This window comes from Carcharhinus amblyrhynchos, chromosome 3 (assembly GCF_965287045.1).
Source record: "Carcharhinus amblyrhynchos chromosome 3, sCarAmb.v2.hapA, whole genome shotgun sequence".
Taxonomy (NCBI): Eukaryota; Metazoa; Chordata; class Chondrichthyes; order Carcharhiniformes; family Carcharhinidae; genus Carcharhinus; species Carcharhinus amblyrhynchos.
The window spans coordinates 101106434-101131837 of record NC_137326.1 but is presented as its reverse complement, the minus strand read 5'-3'; the positions used below and the strand labels follow the sequence as shown (position 1 = coordinate 101131837).

General features: G+C 39.4%; 1 protein-coding gene across 1 annotated transcript in view; it reads right to left on the bottom strand.

The window, feature by feature from the left end:
- Positions 1-25404, bottom strand: part of nlgn1 (neuroligin 1) — a 546094-nt gene that overhangs the window by 401309 nt on the left and 119381 nt on the right. Inside the window, exon 4 of the mRNA XM_080185610.1 lies at positions 3125-3184. Coding sequence (XP_080041736.1) covers positions 3125-3184 — 60 coding nt within the window. The remainder of the gene's footprint in view (positions 1-3124; positions 3185-25404) is intronic.

The following is a 25404-nucleotide window of genomic DNA, read 5'->3' as shown; positions in this document are numbered from 1 at the left end:
CTAACAATACTGGATTTTTGTGCTCTGCTTTGTGTAGAGTTTGATGAATAAGGAAAACAATAGTGCATAATTTTGTGGCTATAATGACCCAGATTTCATTAGTGTACTACAGATGCAGTGAGACTTTACAAACAAAAAGAGAAAATAAAAATAATAGTTTGCTTTGCATCCAAGAATAGTTGTTTAACACCAAAACACGTGCAACTGTTTCTAACTCGCTGCCAGTTGACGGAAGGAGTTAGAGTGATGGGGAAAAGGGAAAAGAAACAAAGTGAACACTGGAGCAGAAAAGCAAATAAAATGTGGAGAAATTTGAAGGATATCAAATGCACACTGAAGTAAAAACATTTGAGCCATATTTAAAACAATGAAGAAGGTGGCAATGCAAAAGAGACTGACCTGGGAATTCCTGAACTAAAGTGTAAAGGCTAAAGGAGTGGCCACCAATGCTGCAGTGGACCTCAGATAGAAATACAATGTTGAGAGAATAAAAGTGCCATAGAGGGATTCAAGGCAGGAGAATAAACTGCCATAATAATAAACGCAAAATGTTCCAAAGAAGAATCATATTGGGTTGGAAACTTTAACTCTGTTTCTCTCTCCACAGATGCTACCAGGCCTACTGGCGATTTGTTTTTGTTTAGGATAAATGCCAAATCATATTTTATCACAATATTTAAACCAGATGGAATTTGAAGGAATACAATGCAGGGATATTAATTCATAGATAAGCATTTTGAAATTAATTCACTAGTGGACAGGTTGCTGCTGAAACTTGGAGAGAATGGGAGTGATGGTTGCATGAAGATTTACTGAGGATAGAGGTTGAAGAACTTTAAATTAATTAAAGTTTGTAATAGGTTAAGGCATGATAGTCAACTGAGAGGGCATTAGGTAAGTTAATTCTTACTGTGGTGAAGTGATCATTCATTTTGGTGATGGCAGTGAGGAGAGCAGAAGGGGCTGACAAGAAGAGCTGAAGATAAAGGCGGGCCATGTCATGGTGATGGAAATAAATAGTGTTGGTAATGGGATAAAAACAGAAAATGCTGGAAAAACTTAGTAGGGCTGACAGCATCTGTGGCAAGATAAACAAAATTAACATTTTGAATCTGTACAGCTCTTCTTCCAAACTAAAATGAGGAAGAAATGTGAGGGATTTTGTACTGTTTAAGAGGATGTGGAGCAGATGAAGCAAAATAGGTGGCCAAGTGAGAGGTGTGAGCCAGGAGAGATTGTACAAGGGTGACAAAGGAAATGTTAATGGAAGTGTTAAGGACCATGGAAGATGCTGGTAGTAGCATAAAGACAAGATAACAAAATGTGATACAAATAGGCTGCCAGACTTGCTGAGTTTTTCAGAATTTTCAGTATGTATTTCTAGCATCTGCAGTATTTTGCTTTCAGTTTTGGGAATGGATATTTAGAGAGAAGCCCTCAATTGGGTGATGCAGTACACAAAGGTTCCACTCTCCTCACTCAACCTGAAGTTAAAGCTGGCAGGTTGACGTAATACCGGAGGCATACACTTATTGGCAGAAGTATAAAATAATTATTTTGATTTTGTCTAAGTTTGAAGTGGAAGAGTTGGTGTCGGTCAGTATCACAGTTACCCACAAATTAGAGTGGTTTTAATTCTTCTAACATTTTCTATGCAACTCTTGGTGTAACCATCTGAAATTTGAGATCTAAATCTCATTTTCAGAGGGTTCTCAGTGCAGGACAATTGCCCAGTTAAGTTTGCACTTCTATGCAATTGCTATGCAAACCTCACTTTGGAACGTCCAAAGGGGATTCCCCAGTGCATTTTTGGGGCATGCCCTCTCCCCAGTACAATGCTGGGGAACTCAGAAGTTACAGTGCATTCACTTTGTTTATTTTCATGGTCTGATTGTGAAAAGTTAATCCTGTGTAAGAAGGTTTGATTCCTCTGCAGGTGCAGCCATTTCTACCTTGATACATTTGCAGAGCTTTTGCCATCAGCATCAGGAACAGTTGCACATGTGACCACGGTGTGGATTAAGTACACATTTGCAACTGTTTCTAACTCACTTCCAGTTGACAGGAGGAGTTAGAGTGATAGGGAAAAGGGAAAATCAAGCACAGACTTGGGAGGTACAACAGAAGTGATTATGCAGCTGAGAAATAAACCATTGTATTGTCCACATTGCAACAGGTATGAAGGAATCAGGAAAGAGCAGTGACTTCAAGCTGGATGACAAAGGAAGGTATCTCATGGTATCTCACTTGAATGGCCATTCACATAAAAGTCCTGAGAATGGCACATTCTTTTTTAACTCCATGAACCATCAGAACTGAAACATAAGATTAGGTTTACCAAAATAAAACCTGGTGTTCCTGATTTCAATTCGGTTTAGTGTATATGTGCTTATACAGAGGCATGATGCTAGAAGCTAGAACTAAATTAAAGTTAGATTTTTCATATCTGAAAGCTTGTAAAGAAAAACAGCAATATTTATTGTATTGAAACCACGACATAAAATATAAACTTCTTAGTGTTAAATAAGAAGTACAAGTAATATTGGTCCTTTTCCAAATACATATTCCAATCTCTCCAATAAAAACCTCATACGTGCAAAAACCTTTGCTTGAGAAGCATTTAAATTTGTAACTATTAGGCTTTTGTGAAGAACAGTGCTGCACAGATATATTTATATGTGGCTGTGACATAACTTAAAAGAATGACCAAATGCACCTGGTTTGCTCTTTGGTACTTGCAAAATCCAAATAATTTGATGGCATGCATTAATGCTAACAGAAGGATAATCTCTCTTTAATATGCTAAGTCATTATTTTTGAGCTGATATTATGTTTGAAACACCTACATTTATGTCAACATAAACATGAGCTTAAAAAAGGTTGTTTTGATAATGTTTTGTGGAGGCAATATTTTTCTAACTTGCTACAGTCAAGTATTGTGGAATTATCTTAAAGCACTCAAGTAAAAAAATGATAAAATGTCAATAATAAACAATAAGACAAAAAGGCTGAAAACTAAGTGCTAAAAATCTGCACTTCAAAAATGCATTAAAAATGTACTTTCAGAGGGACGAAAAATTTAGACAGTCATTGTCATGCATATTGGTTTGGCGGCAAAAAATACCTTCATCTTCTGCGCCATCATTATCACCTAAATCATCAGCCTGTTTCTTTGCAAGGGGACCTAGGATTAAAAATGAAGAAAATGGAGGAAAAAAGAGAATTCAAGAACATACATGACTTCAGAAAATCTAGAAAATAGTTTTAAAACATTTCTTGAAAAATTGAAATGTAAAATGCATTTGTTTAAAAAAGGCAACAGCACAAAGTATCTAAAAATGCATAAAAAGATAAAGATCCTCAGACACATTTCATATTTAAGAAACTTTTGAGTTACAGCATAAGCTTTTCAACCATGTTGTACAGAAAGAATTATGTACCAATTACAAAAAAAATAACACTATTAGCATACCCACCATTTCAAGAGAAGAGAAAAAAAACTTAAAACTCCTTTGCTAATAATTCGACTGATCAACCCATTACACAGGGTGCAATATCAAAAGTGCCAAATTTCTTCTGCATTGGAAAATATTTTCCAGAGATCTCATTCAGAAATAATGCATTTTACTCTTGAACAACTTTTGAATGCAAATCATAAAATACAAAAAGCTGCAAAAATTGCTGTCTCCAGAGATTAAAAAAGTGTGGGACACAATGCAAAGAAGGGTTTTTAAAGTCATCAACTTGAATGAATTCCGCTATTGGTTGGCAAATATCTTAAAACAAACTTGGGCAGGAATCTTTTCCAAAGTCATTATCCGCATTTGACATACCCTAACATTGTGCTGCACCATAAACTTACACTGCACCAATTCTGATTTAACTTAGTGAAATGATTGGAAAATTTTTATCTACTGTAAAATACGAGGTAATACATTAATATAGACTTGGTATTAATAAAGCATCAACCAAAATTCTTAAAACAAAATAATTTATACATCTTTTAGAGGTATACAAGTACTAGTGTTTTATAATGAATAGTGATAACCTATTTATATAGTGAATGGGTTGATTTTCACTGACAGCAGCTGTTATTCTTAATTTTAAATTACGATAGCTCATTTAACTAATTATATATATGTAGATCATTTATATGTACCTTAACGAAAACCAAAATTTTTAATTTCACCCCTTTACTGCTAATGTATTTCTAGTTGATGGCTACTTAAAAAAATTAAGTAGTGGAAAGTTAAACTGATGACGAAAACTCATTTCTTACTGTAGAAGTATGCATATTTTGTAACATTTAGAGACACAAGAAAAACATTTATCACCTTTTCGCAGCCAGAACAGAATACATCACTAACAAGCATTTCAGTGTCATGCAAACTTTAATGGGAACAATCACAGCGTGCCCAGAATTGCAGTACAGTAATACCAATCGTACACAAAACCCTTCTAATAACAAAGAACTTAACTGCTCATGCTGGGCAAGTATCAATGGTTTCTGCATGCATTGAAAAGTAGCACAATTAGAAACAATGAACATGGATGGTAAGATCAGGCATTGAGCACAAATCTTAAAGACTCAAGCTGTGAATTTTGTATTTTCTTTTTGACAAAGCTTTTCACAGATTTTTTAATTTGTTGTGATTCTAGAATCTGAACTTTGACCCTTGCATGATACCCATAAGTACAGCATTACTATCCTTTGCTTTTTGTCAAAAGGTTTACAATTAATTTGTGTTCATGTGAACGCTCAAAAGAATGCATCAAGTTCAAGATTCTGAACAAATATGATTACTTTTTGAAGTGCCATGTGCAGTGGCTCAAATGATCATTTTGCCTAATAGCAATATTTTCTGCCAATAGATAAATTTTGATACTTTTCACAGTATAAAGTTAAAGCAATCAACATTCTTCATACAACAGATAAAAAAGAACATTTCTTGTTGATGATTTTAAATGAGGTAAATGATGAAAAAGGCTTAAACTATGGGGGTGGGAAGAAGGGAATCACATTCAACACAAGTATACAACACAAGTGATCATCCCATCATTTTTTCCAAAGACCTCTTCAAAGAATCTTTTGCAAATACAAGGGCCTTCCTAACACTGTCTTGAAATTTAAAAATCACAGTTGATTTCCTGAAGGCATACATTTACAATTGAAAGCTCAATTTTGATATAAAGTATTGAACATCAAAATTTTGAGTACTCTGCTTAGAACAATTTTCAGCTCAACTTACTCTGCAGTCATACTTATGATGTACACACGATCCTCCAATCCATATCAGATCAGGTATCACATTCATTCAGCTCCTACCCTACCATTTTACACATTATTTTTCTCTTTTCTGTCTTAAATCATTTAACCACTAATAATCATCAACAGCTCAGCAATATATCTAACACTATGGCCTTGATCTGCCAGTCAGCATCAGAGGGGAAGCACTAAATACTGACTGCGAACTGTCTGTCCAATTACCATTATACACTGGAGCTTTTGCACCTTCTGTGCCAGCTCCAACAAAGATGCAGGGGCAAACATTCAGATAGCCAAATAGTGAGCGCCATTCCAGTGCAGCCCTACCCATCTCTTTTTCTCATGATAGGCAGCATGTCTTCAGTTTAAGGTCTGTCTTTAGATCATTGACGTACAATTTTTAAAATTGAATCTGTCAGTGCTGACATTGTGCAATCTCTGACAGCGCAAAAATGCTCAACCCCCAGTGCACCCCCGGCAATGGTCACATCAGACTCCCTGACTGTGTTTACCCAACTTCCCGATGATATTCATGCTTTCCTAAACCTCAACAACGTTTACCTCATGACAGGATTAACCAACTCTTTCCCATCCCTCACCTCCTGGTAATGCTCACCTACCAACCGCCCACCCCCTCCCCCACCACCAAAATCTCTCATCTCTTGGCAATGCTCATCTACCCCTCCCCTCCCCCCCAATCCCCTTACTCCTGGGTTCCACAACAATATTGATATTTCCAACATTGGACAGACGAGAGCCAGGGATTCCAGCTTAGCCTAAAGAGCAGAGTGCAGAAAAGGATGAGCGCTGTCAGAGGGGCTGAGGGTGAGCTGGGAAGGAGGTGAACATTGTTACACCTATGAAGGGTTAAATCCATGTAAAAACCAGGATAAGTGTGCAGCTGTTCCCACTGTTTTAAGAATCACAGAGCAGTCTGGGAAGCGTAGAACTGGTAATCAAAAGTTTAAACTTCTCACGCAAGTAACTTGGATGTGCACATCAGGACTTTCACATGATCCCTAGATGCATCAGCCAAGCACATTGAATTAGAGGCCACTCCCCATATCAGAAGATTTGGGCCAATATATCTGTTATACAGATGTCATGATATTTTCCCATTCTCTTTCAGGGATCTTTGGACAGAATTACTGGGACAGCTCCTGAACCCAGCCCAAAGTTCAACATTTAAACTGTTGTGCAAAAGTAGCACCTGTCTCTATAACCCAATTGAAAACACCACATCCACATTCTTAGACTGCCCATTGTATTAGATCAACATTCGTAGGTACAGCTACTAAGGCCAGCATTTACTCCCATCTCTAACTTTCCTCAATATGTTGATGGTGAGCCATTTTCTTGGACCTCTCCAGTGTATATGGTTAGATATACCAAAAAGGAGAAGGAGATGCATAGCTTTGACTCAGTGGTAATATATTTCTAAGTGAAAGTGGTGTGTGATTTTGCAGCTGGTGGTGTACTCAAATACCTTCTGCCATTGTTCATGTAGGTGGTAGAGGTCGTGGGTTTGGGAAATGCTGTTGCAGAAGGCTTGTCAAGTTACTGCAGTATATTTTGTAGATGGTATTCACTCTTGCCACTATGCACCTCAGGTGAAGGATTTGATTGAATCTGTCTTTATCACTGTCAGGCAATGCATTCCACAACCTAACAAATCACCACAGAAAAGGTTTTCTTGGTCCTTATTTTACTAATCATCTTAAATTGTTGTCTTCTGTTCTCTTCTCTTCCAACAAGAACAGTTTTGGCCTGTCTGCTCTGTCCAGGCCCTTCGATACCATGAATAGATCTAGTAAATGTCTTCTTAATCATTTCTTCTCCAAAGGTGAGCTGCCCCAGCATCTCCAAACTATTTACATAGCTGAAATTCCTGACCCTTAGAATTAACATGGTAAATCTTTGCTGCATTCTCTTCAATGCCTTCATATCTTTCAGAATAGGTAGTGCCCAGAACTGGACACAATACTTCAGTTCAGGCCAAGTTAATGTACAGGGGTCATCATAACCTGTTACAATGGGTGCCCCAATTTTAAAGCCCAGTACTTTGTTTACATTACTAACTGCTTTCTCAACCCACTGTCACCTTCAATAATTTGTGCACACAAGATCCCATCTTTTGAATTGTACCCTTTATTTCATATTGCGTCTTCTTGTTCTTCCTACCAAAATTAATCTCTTCACACTTTGCTGCATTAAATTTCTCTTGCCATTTGTTCACCCATTCCACCATGTCCTTCACCATCGTCCTCCTCACAGTTCACAATATTTCCAGATTTCTCGTCACCTGCAAGTTTTGAAATTGTGCCCTGTCCAACACCTAGGTCATTAACATACATCAAGAAAAGCTAAGGTCCTAGCAACCCGGAGAACCCTACTAAACTTTTCTCTGATCAGAAAAACATCCATTTACCCACTTGACTATTACTCTGTTTTTCATTACAAGGCCAAATTTATACTCATATTTCTACAACCTGTTTTTTCCTTGAGTTTGTTGTGTGGCACTTTGTCAAATGCCTCTGGAACATGATGTATACATTACCCCAACCTTCTATTACTACATTAAAAAACTCAGGAAAGTTAAACACCATTTTCCCTTAAATCCATGATTTTTTCTTCTGAATGAATCCACATTTGTCCAAGTGACTTTAATTTTGTCCCAAATTGTCATTTTCAATTAGCTTTTGATGATGATCAAGAGCAGACTGATGAAATAGTTACGGACAGGAATTGATTTGTTCTGCTTGTTGCAGACTGAATGTGCCTAGGTAATATTTCACTATGTTCATCCCCAATTCTCCTTAAGAAAGTAATCATGTACCACCTTGAGCTGCTGCAGTTCATGTGAGCAGGTACATTCTTGCGGTGGGAAATCCTGGATTTTGAACTAATGAAAGCGAAAGCACAGTGTTATAGTTTCAAGTCAGAAACGTTTATAACTTGAAGGGGAATTTACAGTTGCATTTCCATGAGCCTAGTTCTGGTGGTAGAGATAATGAATTTGAAAGGTAATGGGGAAAGTGTGGAAGTATACCTTTCACATGATACACAAGGCAGCCATGGTAAGCTAGTAATGAAGGGTATGTTTCAGGTGGTAAATAGAGTGTCAGTCAAGTAGGGCAAAAAGGGGACACGAGTGTGTTTTGGCAGATAAGGCACAGGAGAATCCAAAAGAGCTTCTACAAATACATAAAGGCCAAAAGACTAATTTGGGAGACAGTAAGACCTCTTAAGGATCAAAAAGGTCATCTATGTGTGGATCCACAAGAGATGGGTGAGATCCTAAATGAATATTTGTCATCAGTATTAACTGTTGAAAAAAGCATGGATATTAGGGAACTTGGGGAAATAAATAGTGATGTCTTGAGGAGTGAGAGAAGGTGGTGCTGGAAGTCTTAAGGCACATCAAGGTAGATAAATCCCTGGGACATGATGAAGTGTATCCCAGGACATTGTAGGAGACTAGGGAGGAAATTGTGGGTCCCCTAGCAGAGATATTTGAATCATTGATTGTCAAAGGTGAGATGCCTGAAGATTGGAGGATGGCAATGTTGTGCCTTTGTTTAAAAAGGGGCTGCAAGGAAAAGCCTGGGAACTACAGGTCAGTGAGCCTCACATCTGTGGTGGGTGAATTGTTGGAATTTTGTCAGACAGGATCTACAGGCATTTAGAGATGCAAGGACTGATTAGGGACAATCAGCATGGCTTTGTGAGTGGAAAATCACATCTCACAAATTTGATCAAATTTTTTGAAGGGGTATCCAAGAAGGTAGATGAGGGCAGTGCGGTTCATACTGACTACATGGACTTCAGCAAGACCTTTGACAAGTAGGTTATTGCATAAGATTAAATCTCACGATATCCAGGGTGAGGTAGCTAAATGCAGACAAAATTGCCTTGATGACAGAAGCCAAAAGGTGGTTGTAGAAGGATGGTTTTTCAAACTGGAGGCCTGTGACCAGCAGTGTGCCTCAGGAGTCGGAGCTGGGTCCACTGTTATTTGTCATTTATATTAATGATCTGGATGAACATATAGGAGGCATGGTTAGTAAGTTTGCAGATGACACCAAGATTGATGGCATAATGGACAGTGAAGAAGGTTATCTCGGATTGCATTGGAATCTTGATCAATTGGGCCAATGGGCTAATGAATGGCAGATGGAGTTTAATTTAGATAAATGCGAGGTGATGCATTTTGGTAGACTGAACCAGGGCAGAACTTAATTAATGGTAGAGCATTGGGGAGAGTAACAGGACAAAGAGATCTAGGAGTATAGGTTCATGGCTCCTTGAAAGTGGAGTCACAGGTGGACCACAGTGGTGAAGAAGGCATTCAGTATGCTTGGTTTCACTGGTCAGAACACTGAATACAGGAGTTGGGACATCTTGTTGAAGTTGTACAAGACATTGGTAAGGCCACACTTGGAATATTGCGTACAGTTCTGGTCACCCTATTGTAGAAAAAGAGTGCAGAAAAGATTCACTAGGATGCCACCGGAACTTGATAGTTTGAATTGAGAGAGGCTGGAACTTTTTGTCTCTGGAGCGTAGGAGACTTGGGGGTGATCATATGAGGTCTATGAAATAATAAGGGGCTTTTTGTTTTAAAAAGGTAGATGGTCAACACTTATTCCCCAAAGATCAGGGAGTCTAAAACTAGAGGCCATAGTTTTAAAGAGTGAGGAGGGATGCAAAAGTGTCCAGAAAGGCAATTTTTTCAGACATAGGGTGGAGTGTGGCTGGAACAAGCTGCCAGAGGTAGAGGCGAGTGCAATTTTGTCTTTTAAAAAGCATTTAGACAGTTACATGGGTAAGATAGGTAGAGAGGGATATGGGCCAAATTTGGACAATTGGGACTAGCTTAGGGGTTTAAAATGAAAGGGCAGCATGGACATGTTAGGCCAAAGGGTCTGTTTCCATGCTGTTAACCTCTGTGATTCTATGAGGTTGTTTGATCCTGGATGGTTAAGCTTCGTGAATGTTGCTCGAGTTGCACTCATCATGGGGAGTGGGGAGCATTCCTTCACACTTGTGCCTGTTAAATGTACATAATATGTATTTGATTTGTATATAAATAGAGGGTATTAACTGAGGATTCACTTCTGCTCAATAAATAGGAACAGACTGGAATAGTGGTTGGTGGGCTAGGAGGTATACATTTGATATGTGCACCTCTGTAAATAAATACTTATAATAGTGTGTAAAGACTGGCTCCTATTGGCCTTCTGTAATAGAAGAGTGGCAAGGGATGGTGGAAAGGCTTCAGGAAGACGAAAGTGAGATATTCACCAGAGGTTCTGACTTGCTGATGTAACCAAGTATTTATGTAGCTGGTCCAGTTAAATTACTGATCAATAGTGACCCCAGGATGTGAATAATGGATCACTGTACAATGGCAATGCCCTTGGCTGTCAAGAGGTGGTAATTAAACTCTCCCTTGTTTGAGATCATAATTGCCTGGCACTTGTGGGAGATGATGCTACTGACTACTTATCAGCCCAAGCCTTGAAAGTTGTGTTCATCTTGCTGCTGCACATGGGAACAGATTGATGAGCAGTGAATAGAACAAAACTATCAGCGAGTGTCCCCTTTTGATAGGGGGAAGGTCATTGATAAAGCAGCTGAGATGACTGGGCATAGGACACTACCCTGAGGGACTCCTACAATGACGTCCTGCATCCAAAATAATTGGTCTCTAATAATAAATGTTAATTAAATTCTTCAACATCTTTGCACCTGCACATGGGGCAAGGCAGAATCTCTATTTGTTATTAGGACCTGCTGCTGATCCTTTCCCAAAAATAAGGGATTAAGGTATTTAAGTAATCAAATCCCCATACCTGAACCTGTGCAAGAGGTTCATTCAACTCAATGGAGCCAAGAAGTCTTAGGATTACACTCTGCTGTTTGAGGGGGGACTCTGAAACCCAGATGGGGCTGAAGGCCCTAAAGATGGGGTCGTTCATTTCCTGGTGCTTTAATTATTCAAAGAATTAAACAATATTCTCCAGTGCAGGTATAGTTTACACTGGGCCTATTAGAAATGCTTCAGTCATCACTTCTGAGCAATTCCAAGAATCTTCACACACCCTCAAAGTTCCTCAACAACTTAATGGGATGGGTGTAAAAATCAATAAAGTCCAAGATCATAATCTGATGTGTATCCTTAATCCAAAAATGTTTACAGTACAAATAATAACTTAGCTCATCGTGCCAGTGTCAAATCTTTACCAGAAAACATCATAATTAATCACATAAACTTGTATCTCTCTGATTCAAGTATTTTTCAATTTTTCCCCTTAAAAGATGAATGTGTCAGTTTCTAAACTGCTTCCTGTAGCAACATATTGGGGTGAATCTTACTGTTCAGCCCACCACAGGAATCGTAGCAGGCAAGTGGCAGACCGTGGAAAGGTCCGTTGACCTTGGGCGGGATTTTCTGGTATTGGAGCAAACATGGCTGAAAAATCCCACCCACTGTGTTTTTTTACGTTCATTCATGGAATGTGGACATCACTGGTTAGGTCAGCATTTCTTGCGCATCGCTAATTGTCCTCAAGAAAGTAGTCATGACTGTTTTCTTGAACCTCTGCAGTCCTTGTGATACAGATACATTCATAACGCTATTAGGTCAGGATTTTGTCCCAGCAACAATGAACGAACAGCAATATATTTCCAAGCCAGAACAGTGAGAGGCAGCAAGGAACCTTCCAGGTAGTGGTACTACCATGCATCTACTATCCTTGGCCTTCTATATGGTAGCAGTCATGGGTTTGGGAGGTACTGTATAGGGTGCCTTGGCGAGTTACCGCAGTGCATTTTGTAGATGGTACACATAACTGCACAGTGGTGGTGGAAGGAGTTAATGTTTGTGGATGGGGTACCAATCAATCAGGCTTTGTACGGGATGTTGTTGAGCTTTTTGAATGTTACTGGAACAGCCACTCATCCAGGCAAGTGGAGAGCATTCCATCACACTTCTCACTTGTGCCTCATAGATGGTCTTTGGAGAGTCAAGAAGTAAGTTACTTGCCGTAGCCCTTCAACTGCTCTTATACCCATTTTATGTAGCTAGTCCAATTTCTATCCAATGGGAAACCTGCAGGGTGCTGATAGTGGGGGATTCAGCAATGGTAATGCAATTGAATATCAAGGGGTAATAGTTAGATTAGTTCTTGTTTGCCTGGCACTTGTAACATTCACATCTCACTTGCCACTGTCAGCCCTATCAAGGATATTGTTCACGTCTTGCTACATTTGGACAGCTTGAGCATGAGAAAATGTAAAAGGTGCTGAATATTGTAATCGTCAGCTAACATCCCCACTTCTACCTTAAGATGGAAGAAAAGTCATTGAAGAAGCAGCTGAAGATGGTTGAACCTCGGACACTACCCTGGGAACTTCTGCAGTGATGTGTTGGAACTGATATGATTGACCTCCAACCTCTAACAACTACAACCAGCTTCCTTAGTGCTAGGTATGACTCTAACCAGTAAAGAGATTCCATTTCCCCCCCCCACCACCAATTCCCAGTGATTGTCAGTCAAATGCTTCCACTTACAACCACCTTCCGCATGAAGACATTCCTAGAACTTCTCTTCATTCTTTCATGAAACTTTGAAATACATGATACAGGTAACCTGACAGGACAAATGAGCTAACAGTAAAGGGTTGCAGATAATTTCTTCTAACTATGGAAGATTGTAATTATCCCAAGGTAAACGGAAATCAAAAGTGATCAAAGTGGCAAATGTTTTTAGTACGCATCCAGGACTCCAAGATAGGCTTGTTCTCTTGTCGAAAAAAGCAGCACGAACTGATTCAGTTCTGGAAAACGAAATGAGGGATACATTTTTTCCAAGACTGGAAAAATAACTGAGAAAATGTGATCACAATATAATTAATGCTATACAAGGATAGAAAAGGGTAATGTAGATCCAAAAGGTTCTAGACTGGAAAATAAAGTTCAACAATATAAAAGGCCATCTGGCCCAAATTAATTGGGCAAGAAAAAAAGGGCAGCAATCTTGCAGATCCAGATTCCAAACAAATTAAACTTTTCCATCACCTCATCCCAACCACAAAGAGTTACAGTAATTTGAAATCTTAAAGATATGGGCTGGGATTGAGATTGTAGCAGTACACCAATCCAATAAAGACTAGGAATGAATTCTGAATTGAGTGCAAAATTTCTTGGTACACATCTCCTATAAAGCAATTCAACATGTTTAATCTCTCCCAAGCACCGAGTGGAGACCTCGAGGCATTCCTGGGATGAAAAAAGGCAGCACTACATCAGCACACTAAAGATGCTCTTCTGAAACTGAAGGATGAGACAGGGAGTGCTGATATTTGTCACCAAACACAGGCATGCCGATTAAGATTCAAATGGGCGACTATTTGGCATATGCGTAACCAATATGGAGAAAGGTGTTCTTCATAATACTATTAAATTTGTTGATAAACCATATGAATAATGCAAACAAACTGACAACAAATGTGCTTGCACAAATTAAATGGGTGATCCAAGAAATAGCAAATTGATTTTACAATGGATAAATGTGGATTAATCCTCGCTGCACTATTAAATATGAAACATATAAATAGCCATTAGCAAAATTGGAAAAAGATAAATGCATTGTGTGTGATAATTCACTAAAAAAAACACTGTGCATTAACTACTTTTCAGCACTTCAAAAATTTGTGTCACCTGTCAGGTCTATTTAGTCCAATGAAAATGAGGTTCATAAGATCTTCATAATTTTGCATTTTAATTCCCAGAAGTTTGGAACTAGCCAAATCCTTTGAAATATCGAATGCCTAAAACTACTAAATTTACTACACCTTTGATTTAAGATATTAAAAAAAACATGGCCATTCATCAAACTAACAAGTTCAATCACTGCATAGTTTTGTCTCATTCTGTACTTTTGTATATTAATGTGTTAATGTTAACAATGCAGAGGCACTGAACCAGTTTTAGAATGCACTATGTGTCATGTCTATCGCTAGTCGTGTTTTTATTACTGTAAATGTTTGCAAAGTTGGTAAAGAATAGAAATGGACCACCATGAATGTAATAACTTCAGTAACTGGGGCAACTTGAAACAAACTAAACCCGTACTGTGAACTGAAGCTATTCGTTTCCCGAGTACTGAGTTCTTGATTTATTTCTACTCATAATTTGAACTTTTTTCCCTCTTTTCCAAGTTTGTGAAATTAACTTGATAAAAATAAAAAAAAATGCTGGAATACTCAGCAGATCAGATAGCATCTGTTGAGAGAACACCAGAGTTAAAGTTTCAGGACTGTGACCTTATTTCCAAACTTGAAATGTTAATTTTGTTTCTCTTAACACAGATCCTGCCAGACCTACAAAGTATTTCCAGCTTTTTCAGTCTTTATTTCAGATTTCCACCAGTTGAAATATTTTGTTTTTGTCTCTATAATTTTAACAGTTTTTTAAAAATATTTTATTGAAGAGTTTTCCTCATTTTTGCAAACACCACAACAAATCCACTTCCAGGGAAACCTATATCTCAAGTAGAGTTGTCCAGAAGTCCCTAAAAGGGGACGTCTCAGGCAAAGACAACCTACTCCCTCATCTAGTATATTCCCTGTAGGGTCCAGGAATGGATAATCAAAGTAGCTATTGCCCTAACCTCCCAAAATAAACATAGAACAATGACACAGTTTAAAGAAGGCTGACAGCTCAGGAATATTCATACCACCTCTTGAGTTCAAATAAAACAACCCGCTCCTCCCACCCTTGCCCCAACCTCAAAGAACCCTAGCAACAGATGGAATTAGCAAAGGGCACCCACAAGATTTCTCAGTGGAGGACATGAATCTCTTCCTCCCAACAAGATGAGATATATATACACACCAGTGATTAGGAGGATTGTAGAAAAAGAGATAATCAGCCATGGATATCTAAAGAAATAAAGGAGGGTATCAAATTGAAAGAAAAGACATACAAAGTGGCAAAGATTAGTGGAAAACTAGAAGATTGGGATATCTTTAAAGGTCAACAGAAAGCCACGAAAAAAGCTATAAAATAAAGTAAGAACGGTGAGAGTAAACTAGCTCAGGATATAAAAACAGATAGCAAAAGTTTCTACAAATATATAAAACAAAAAAGAGTGGCTAAAGTAAACATCAGTCGTTTAAAGAATGAGAAGGGAGATGTAACAACTGGAAATAAGAAAATGGCTGAGGCACTGAGTAGGTATTTTGTGTCGGTCTTCGCAATGGAAGACACAAATAACATGCCAAAAATTGCTGACAGGAAGGTTATAGCAGGTGAGGACCTAGAAACTATTATCACAAAAGAGGTAGTGTTGGGCAAGCTTATGGAGCTAAAGGTAGACAAGTCTCCTGGCCCTGATGGAATGCATCCCAGGGTATTAAAACAGATAGCAGGGGAAATAGCAAAGACACTAGTGGTAATTTACCAAAATTAGCTGGATTCTGGGGTGGTTTCCGCAGATTGGAAAACAGTAAATGTGAAGCCGCTGTTTAAAGAAGGAAGTAGACAAAAGGCAGGTAACTATAGGCCGGTTAGCTTAACTTCTGTAGTAGGGAAAATGCTTGAATCTATCAAGGAGGAAATAGCGAGATATCTGGATATAAATTGTCCCATTGGTAAGACGCAGCATGGGTTCATGAAGGGCAGATCATGATTGACTAATCTGGTGGAATTCTTTGAGAACATTACATGCGCAGTGGACAATGGGGAACCTGTGGATGGTGTATCTGGATTTTCAGAAGGCATTTGACAAGGTGCTGCACCAAAGACTGCTGCATAATATAAAGGTGTACGGTGTTATGGATAATGTATTAGCATGGACAGAGGATTGATTAACTAACAGAAAGCAAAGAATGGGGGGTAAATGGGTGTTTTTCTGGTTCACGATTAGTGATGTGCCTCAGGGATCAGTGTTGGGACCACAATTGTTTACGATTTACATAGATGATTTGGAGTTGGGGACCAAGTGGAGTGTGGCAAAATTCACAGACGACACTAAGATGAGTGGCAGAGGAAAGCGTGCAGAGGACATTGAAAGTCTACAAAGGATATAGATAGTCTAGGTGAGTGGGCAAGGGTCTGGCAGATGGAGTATAATGTTGGTAAATGTGAGGTCATCCATTTTGGTAGGAATAACAGCAAAATAGACTGTTATTTAAATGGTAAAAAATTACAACATGCTGCTGTGCAAAGGGACCTGGATGTCCTTGTGCAAGAATCACATGGAGTTGGTTTGCAGGTGTAGCAGGTAATTAAGAAGGCAAATGAATTTTGTCCTTTATTGCTAGAGGGAGGGAATTTAAAAACAACAAGGTTATGTTGCAGCTATATAGGGTGCTGGTGAGGCCACGCCTGGAGCACTGTGTACAGTTTTGCTCTTCTTACTTGAGAATGGATATACTGATACTGGAGGGGGTGTAGAGGAGAGTCGCTAGATTAATTCCAAGATTGAGGGGTTGGCTTATGAGAAGAGATTGAGTAGACAGGGGCTATACTCATTGAAATTCAGAAGAATGAGGGGTGATCTTATAGAAACCTATAAGATTATGAAGGGAATAGATGAGATAGAAGCAGGGAAGTTGTTTCCACTAGCGGGTGAAACTAGAACTAGGGGGCATGGCCTCAAAATAAGAAGCAGCAGATTTAGGACTGAGTTGAGGAGGAACTTCTTCACCCAAAGGGTTGTGAATCTGTGGAATTCCCTGCCCAGTGAAGCAGTTGAGGCTACAGATACATTTTTGAACAGTAAAGGAATTAAGGGTTATGGTGAGTGGGTGGGTAAATGAAGCTGAGTCCACAAAAACCAGTGATTTGTTGGATGTCAGAGCAGGCTTGAGGAGCCAGATGACCTACTCCTGCTCCTACTTCTTATGTTCATCATACATTCCAAGAGCCAAACCTCAACTCACCAAGTAGCCACTTTCACAACTCACACAGCCAAGGACAACCAAGGATTTTCTGGTTTCCTATTTCCTATATACACCAGCATACATTTCCCCCAATTCCGTCTACTGGCAGCACCAATGACAATAATACCAAGTGCTTTCCAGGATTCATGAACTGTCCATACCTTCACACAAGACCAACAAGGATTCTTTAACCCCCAAATGACCAACAACAAAAAGAAACATGACACCATTGGTCCTAAAGGGGGTTCCCCTCACCCACTATGAGGACTTAAAGCCATACCCATCTATACATCAAACCACTTGCCCACCACTCTCCTGTGGAATTCCTCACATTATCCATAATTAAATCAAAAGATACAATATAATGGGATTAGGAGTAATTTATTAGCTTAGATAGAGATTTGGAAAACTAACAGAAAGCAGAGAGTCAGGATAAATGGGTTGGCAAGATTTAACTAGTGAGGTGTCATAGGGTTCAGTCCTTGAGCCCCACCTGTTTACAATCTATATTATTAATGACTTGGATGCAGAGATGATAGGTACCATAATCAAATTTGCAGATGAAACTAAAATAGGTGAGATAGTAAGCTATGATAATGAAATAAGAAATTTACTAATGGATATGGATAGGTTAAGTGAATGGGGCGAAATTTGAGTTTAATGTGGATGTGTGAGATCCACATGAGGTAGGCAAGATACTAAGGCAAATTAACTAAATAGATAGAAACATCATAGTGCTTCACTACAGAAAGATATGGATGTTGTTGTGCATGAATCACAGAAAACTAGAATGCAGGTACAGCAGGAAGGCAAATAGAATCTTGGCATTTATTGTTAAAGGAATAGAAGATAAAATTTGTGAAGTTTGCTGCTATGCAAAGTATCAGTGAGAGCACACTTAGAATATTGTGTACGGTTTTGATCCCCTTGCTGGAGTAGGGATGTAGTTGCACAGGAGGCAATTCAGAGGAAGTTCACTAGATTGATTCCAGAGATGACAGGTTTGACTTACAAAGAGAAATTGAGCAGTTTTGGCCTATAGTCCCTGGAGATCTAATTCAGGTGTATGAGATGATAAGGGGGACTGACAAAGTAGATATAGAGAGGATGTTTCCTCTTGTGGGGCAAAACATCATACTTTTAGCATAAGGGATAGCAGATTAGAGATGAGGAGGAATTACTTTTCTCAACCGGTTGTAAGTCTATGGAATTCACTTCCCCAGAGTGTGGTGGATGCTGGGACATTGAGAAAACTTAACAAAAGAGATGGACAGATTTTTAATCAGTCAGGGTTTGAAGGGCAATGGTGAACTGGCAGGATAAGTAGAGTTGAAGCTGAAATGCGATCAGCCATGATCGTATTAAATGGCAGAGCAAGTTCAAGGGTCTGAATTGCTGACTCCTCCTCCTTATAATAACATAAATCTCTATTATCAATGCCAGGATTAGATCCAAAAAAATTGGATAAATATCACACAACCCCAATGTCATACAACCAACCCAGTATGCTCTCTCACAAAACAAAGGAGACTCATTATCAGCCTGCAACCAAAGAAAATATTTCCATATTACAAACACTAGAACCCAGGAGTTCAAATTTGGCATAGGGCCAGAAGCAGGGTGGGCTGATTCCCTTACCACCCAGCTCCCATAGTGTCACCCGGAAAGACCAAGGTTGAGTGTAAATGGGCGTCAGAGCATACCAGTGAATCAATTCCGCTGTGAATAAATGGATATTCCTGTTTTTCAAATAACAGGATATCAGGCAACATACGCCTTAGTGCACATACATCAAACATCCTTAACAGGATAAAAGGCAACAGGCAAAATTCTCCCAAAATACTTCCAAGTGTTGACTTCACACTAAAACTGAAGTAAACCATGCTCTTTTTTTCCTGTGGGAGTTCAGAGAGGAATCTCCCATTCGGTGCACTCAGCAGTGCACAAACATGATTCACTCCAGAAATCAGTGGGTGGGGGCCCTCTTCCTGCTGGAGAGGCCGACAGCACCGAAAAATCGGTGCATGCATTGTGGCTCCTGGGGTCTGCTGGGCCCCCGATTGTTGGCCGGCTCAATTGCTGGCCAGCCCCTTGACCCCTGCATCACCAGCACTACCAACCCCCACGCCCTGATCGCTGCCCCCTTAATGCATTCCCCGGCCAGCCTCGACCCTCCCCCTTGCAGTCCCAATCTCCTGCCTGCTTCCATCCTGCAGCGCCCACCTCCCCACTACCTGCAGTCCCCACCTCCCCACAGCTGATTTCCTGCCTCCCCAACACTCTGCATCTCCCATGCACCCCCCTACCCCCAGTGGTCCTGAACACACCAACCCCACAGTCCTGATTCCCCCCACCTCCCAAGCAGGCTGGCCCCACTCCCATCCCAATGTCCAGTCTTGATCATGCAGGCCTCACTCCCTCTACTCGATCTCAAAGTGCAAGAGTAGCAGTGGGATACCCCCACCAATTGCCCCCACCCATTGGCACTAACCCATGTACAACAGACAGTGCCAAGGTGCCCCCTTGGGAATTGGCACTTTGTCCTTTTGGCAGCACCAGTGGCACAGGATACTTAAAATATATATGTTACTGGTCATTTCGATAGTTTATGCAACTCCCCATCAAATTTCCAGCACGGAGCTGAAGCCCCTGGAAATCCAACACTGGGCGATGCTATTGGGGCAGGATCAGCACAGGTCGCATGGATTGAGTGCTGCTGGAATCTCCCAGCCCAGTGCGCTAAAAAAATTAGAGGAGCGGGATGAGAGAATCTCCCCTAACATCGCAAAGGCAAGATCAATTGCAAGAAAATTAATTCACCATTAAATAATGAACTTCAGGATAATAGCCACCACAGGGTTTGAAAAGGCCAAAGCCTTGACAGGATTGTTGAGAAACATCAAGATTCCATCCATAGTTTTACCAAAGCTTCTGCACCATTGTTGCATCATCACCCAGAAGTCCCAGTACAGTGAAACTCAGCCCCAGAGGGTGGCAAGGTCCAACTGCATCCAGCGACCTTCTCCCCCACCGTGAACACCGAGGTCAAGACTAGTGATTGTGGCCTACAGCTGATCCCAGATCTCAAAGACTGGATACAGTATGCCTCTTCAAACTTGAAATACCCATTCTTCCAATTCAGATTACAAAAGCATGTCAGCAAGTTTGACTGGGAAGTTATCCCCAGCTCCACTCGGGTTATAGTGCACAAGAATATTCCTTCTCCAGCCTGAAATCTCCTAATTAGCAGGATGCCCAACATAACATTCTTTCCTCCAAATCATCCATCTTGTTTTGGATATCTTTCCATTTGCCATTCATCAATATGAGTACCAATGATTTGTGCCAGAGAGCCAAGACTGTCATCCATAGCTTTACCATAGCTATCATCCCAATGCCTACTACATCGCCAGAGTGTGAACCCACTCATCAGCTAAACTGCTGCAGGAACAAAGCCCCACCCTGACTGTCTCTGACCACCTTGATCAAATAAGGATTTACTTGACTTCATTCAGCTTCCAGTCACCCGAATTTAACCAGAATCTTGCAGTAACATTGCACAGCATATGCACTCTAGGATTAGATTATAATGCATTGTGCAACAGGATAAATAAAAAGATTAAAAGTTGAGTAGCATCCGAGTTTGCAAAAACGCAGCTATTCCATTGCTTATATCACCTGACCTCCAACTTTAACATTTTAAAATAATTAAATGAATTCTGAAAATAAAGTAATGTACTACCAAAGTTTATGTTGACAGAACAGGTGCTAATGCAGGCATTGCCTACGGCTAAAGTTAAAATTACATTTAATTATATATTCAAATGACTGGTGACCATTTTCTTCCCACAACAATGACGATAAAAATATAATCTTGTACCAAGAACTTCAACATTGTAACAGTTAACTTGCCACCAGGAAATTGGAATTCAAATCCAAATTTCAATGAAATTCATATCAATAGGGTTGGGAGAGCAGTACAAAATATTGTTGTAAGATTGAGGTAAAAGAAAAGGAGTGAGTATTTTGGCGAGGGCAGGATCTTCTCCACTGCCAGTTTTGCTAAGTAGACTTCCAAGTAGGGTGATCAATCTTTGACAGTGTCTGCAGAGATGTCTGTGGTCTAAACTCAATTGTCCCAGCGAAGAAGGATAAGGCTTTACTTTTCAAAGGAATGAAGGATGGAAAAAGGAAGAAGGATGCAAATAATATTTTGTTTTGTTTCTTTTTGTAAAAGTCATCAGCAAAATAATTCTGTTTTCAGTTCCAGTACAGGCTAAGTACCATTAACAGGGGGTGGCTGTAACTGCAACAGAAAGAGTCAACATTGGTTCTGTCCATCATAAATAGGTGATATCGGAATACATTATTGAAACATGAAGAGGTCTTAATACATCAAAGGAAGACTGAATGACAGTTGCTCACCATGATCCAATTATCTGGCACTCTTTAACCCCACTTTACTTGAAGACTACAGTCAGCATTAACTTCCTGTGTGCAAAGGCATGGGAATTTGAATATTTTGAAAACACTGTATAATTACAACTCATTCCTTTTCAACTTTGCTGTTAAACATGTACATGTTGATAATGGATACTGACTGTGCAACTTTGTCATGTTACCATAGAATCACAGAGTGGTTACAGCACAGGAGGTGGTTATTTGGCTCGTTGTGTCTAAGCATGGCCTCTGGAGAAGCAATTAACATGCCACTCTGCTGCCTTATTCCCACTGCTTTCACATTTTTACTTTTCAAATTAGAAAACCTCAATTGACCTCACCTCCACCACACACTCAGGCAGCACATTCTAGATGCCAACTACTCACAGCATTAAAAATTTTTGCTCACGTTGCCTTTGCTTTTTTCACCAGCTGTTTTAAGTCTGTGCCCTCTGGCCCTTGATTTTCCCAACAATGGAAATACAATTCCGAAGGGAATGCATGAACACAGATTCCTGGGTGTGTATGTGCATTTACATCAGGTTGAGAGACTGGTTAAAGTACGGCTCTCCTTGTCTACTTTATGCACATTCGCCCAAGATTTTGAATACCACTCTAAAACTCCTACTCAACTTTCTATTCTCCAAGAGAAACAGTCCCAACTTCACCAATCTATCGCTGTAACAGAAATTCCTCATCCCTGAAGTCATTACCCTGAACCATTTGTGTTCTAATGCTTTCACGTCCTTCCGAATAAGGTGTTCACAACTGTACACAAAATTAGTTGAGATCAAACAAGTGTTTTATACAGGTTTAATACAAGTTCCTTGCTTTTGTACTCAATGCTCCTGTTGTTAGCTAGGACCATCTGCTCTGCAATCTCTTTTAGAATTGTACTATTGTTTTATATTGTCTCTCTCCACCCTCCCTACCAAAATTAATCACTTCATACTTCTCTGCATTTAATTTTATCTGCCATTTGTCTGTCCGTTCCACCAACTTTTCCAGGTTCTTCTAAAGTTCTACACTATCCTCCTCATGGATCACAATACTTCAAAGTTTAATATCATCCACAAATTTTGAAATTGTGTCCTTTACCAAGGTCTATATCATTATTACATATCAGGAAGAGCTGGAGTCCTAACACTGATACCTGGGGAACTCCGGTATAAACCTTCCTCCAGTCAGAAAAAAAATCATTCAGCACTATTCAGTTTCTTGTCATTCAGCCAATTTTACATCTATGTTGCTACTGTCTTTTTCATTTCATGATCCCTGCGCTCATAAGTCCATTGTGCAGCACCTTATCAAAACTTCTGGAAACTCATGTGCACCTTATCCACAGCATTACTCTCATCAACTGTCTCAATTATCTCATCAAAAATTTCAAGCTAATTAACATATGAACAAAATCTAAAATACTGACAGATGCCGATGACCTGAAATTTAAAAAATGCTGGAAAAACTCAGCAGGTATGCAGCATCTAACAAATGATGTGGGTATGCCGAAGACAGGGTTAATGTTTCAAATCCAACATTAATCTTTTTCAAAGATTAATCATATCAGACTCGAAACGATAACTCTTTCTTGCTTCATAAATGCTGCAGGCCTGCTGAGGTTTTCCAGCACAGAGAGTTAAACATGATTTGTCCTTAATGAATAATTAATGTATTACAAAATATTCCTGGATTCTTCCTTCTAATGAAATGTCACAACTGAAATACTAGAATTGGATCAACAATGTGTTCTTGATGTTTTGGCCCTCACAGGAACAAAACAATCAGGAGCTGGAAGTTCAATTTCCTTCTATACTGTTCCCTGAAAACTCTCCTCCTTATCTTGAATGCACATTTTGGCAATCGGCCTTCATCTGTTTTTATTTCAGGGGGTGCATATTTCCAGCATACAGGAATTTGTTTTTGAAATCAACAATGATAAGACTAACAATACTCATGGTTAATGAAGTCAAAATAAGACAGCAACATTATGCAGCTGCACCTGAGCAGCTAAACACGGAAATCAGGGAAGCAGTTGTCCTAGTTGCCCCATTACATGAGAAACTGTGCTATAACATTAATTCACTGAGAGGCTTTTCCAATGGCATGGCATGAAGTTGCTCTATGTGATATATACGCACAATACTCAACTTGCCAGAAAGTTGGGGTTTGACTATTTCAGCGCAAGTAAATATTTAATGTTATGCCAATGATAAATTACTGCCAAACAACCTTTTTGACACTAAAAATTTACTTTCACAAATTGGAAGCTTACTTTAACTTTTCATTATTGTGGAATATTGAAGAAATCTCTTAACTCTCTCATTTTCTGTATATGATTTAGGATTGAATTAAATATTCTTGGATTAATAGACAGTCATACCTTTTTTTTCAAAAGATCACTGATTTTTCACAACTCATACAGATTGTTGTTTCCACCCATATATCAGATCGCATTGTACTCTTAAGATGTTCATCATTAGTGAAAATGATCAGGCTATTTCTCAGTTGAATACATTCACCTATGGACGGGTGAATTTAATACAGGATTTGAAGCTATAATTCTGGCTCACTGCCATAATAGTTTTTCCACAGTGCTCCCTAACAGCTTTGAAGGGTGAGGGTATTAATTACAGCCGACTGTGTTCTATTATTGTTTGTTTTTGTCATGCGTGCACACTGTTTGGCAAATGTCACAGATGTGTTTATAAAGCACACAGAGGTCAACAGTGGCCCATTTTATTTCATGGATAAAAGGCAAGAGTATTGTCATCAACCATCTGCCACATAATTTACTAAATAGATGTAATTTTCAGAACATTCACTGGCCTTCAATGAAGCCATAGTTACACAAATATAATGCGCACTTGCTTGTGGAAAGCAGTCACAGGTTTACCAGCCAAAATTGCATTTAAACACAAAATGTGTTCCAGGTAGATCTGTGGCTGTTGTCATAGGAACATTTGACCTTGAGTCATGAGCATGCAGTACTGATCTGTCCATTTGATCTGGGAAGGAGCTGCATGGGTTTTTTTTTTAAATGTAAAAAGCAGTAGGTGGCAATGACTCAGTGTGCTCTGCCCATGAGGTTGGTGGAAGCAGAGACAATCAATGACTTCAAAAGGCAATTGGATGGACACTTGGGGGAAAAAGTGAACTTGCAGGATTATGGGGACTAAATGGGGGAAATAGGATGGACTGGGTTGCTCCACGGAGCGCCATCACAAACTCAGTGGGTCAAATGGCCTTTTGGGTTGTAAATGACTCCAAGATTCTTAGAAAAGGTTGCCCCAACATAATTTTAAAATTAAACCCTGGAAATCATATTTAAAGTTTAAAGTTAAAGTTTATTTATCAATCGCAAGTAAGACTTACATTAACACTGCAATGAAGTTACTGTGAAATTCAAATACAGTATTCTAAATTGTAAGTAGCATCAGTAAGTCACTCCTTCACCTAGAGGTATGTTTAGGGCTTGAGCAGCAAGGATAAATGAGATCAGATCAAAGGGCAGGATTATGCCTCCTCTATTTGCAAGATAAAATGCTGTGGGAAGGGGATGAGTTGTTGGAGGTGATTGACGCAGCCTCCACTACATTGTGATGACCAAATGCAGGTTGACCAACTGCTTTGTGGAACACATCTGCTCAGTTTGTAATCTTAATCCAGAGCTTCAGTTGCTTGCCATTTTAATTCAACATCTTGCTCTTGTGCTCACATTTCCATTCTTGACCTGCTGCCATTTTACA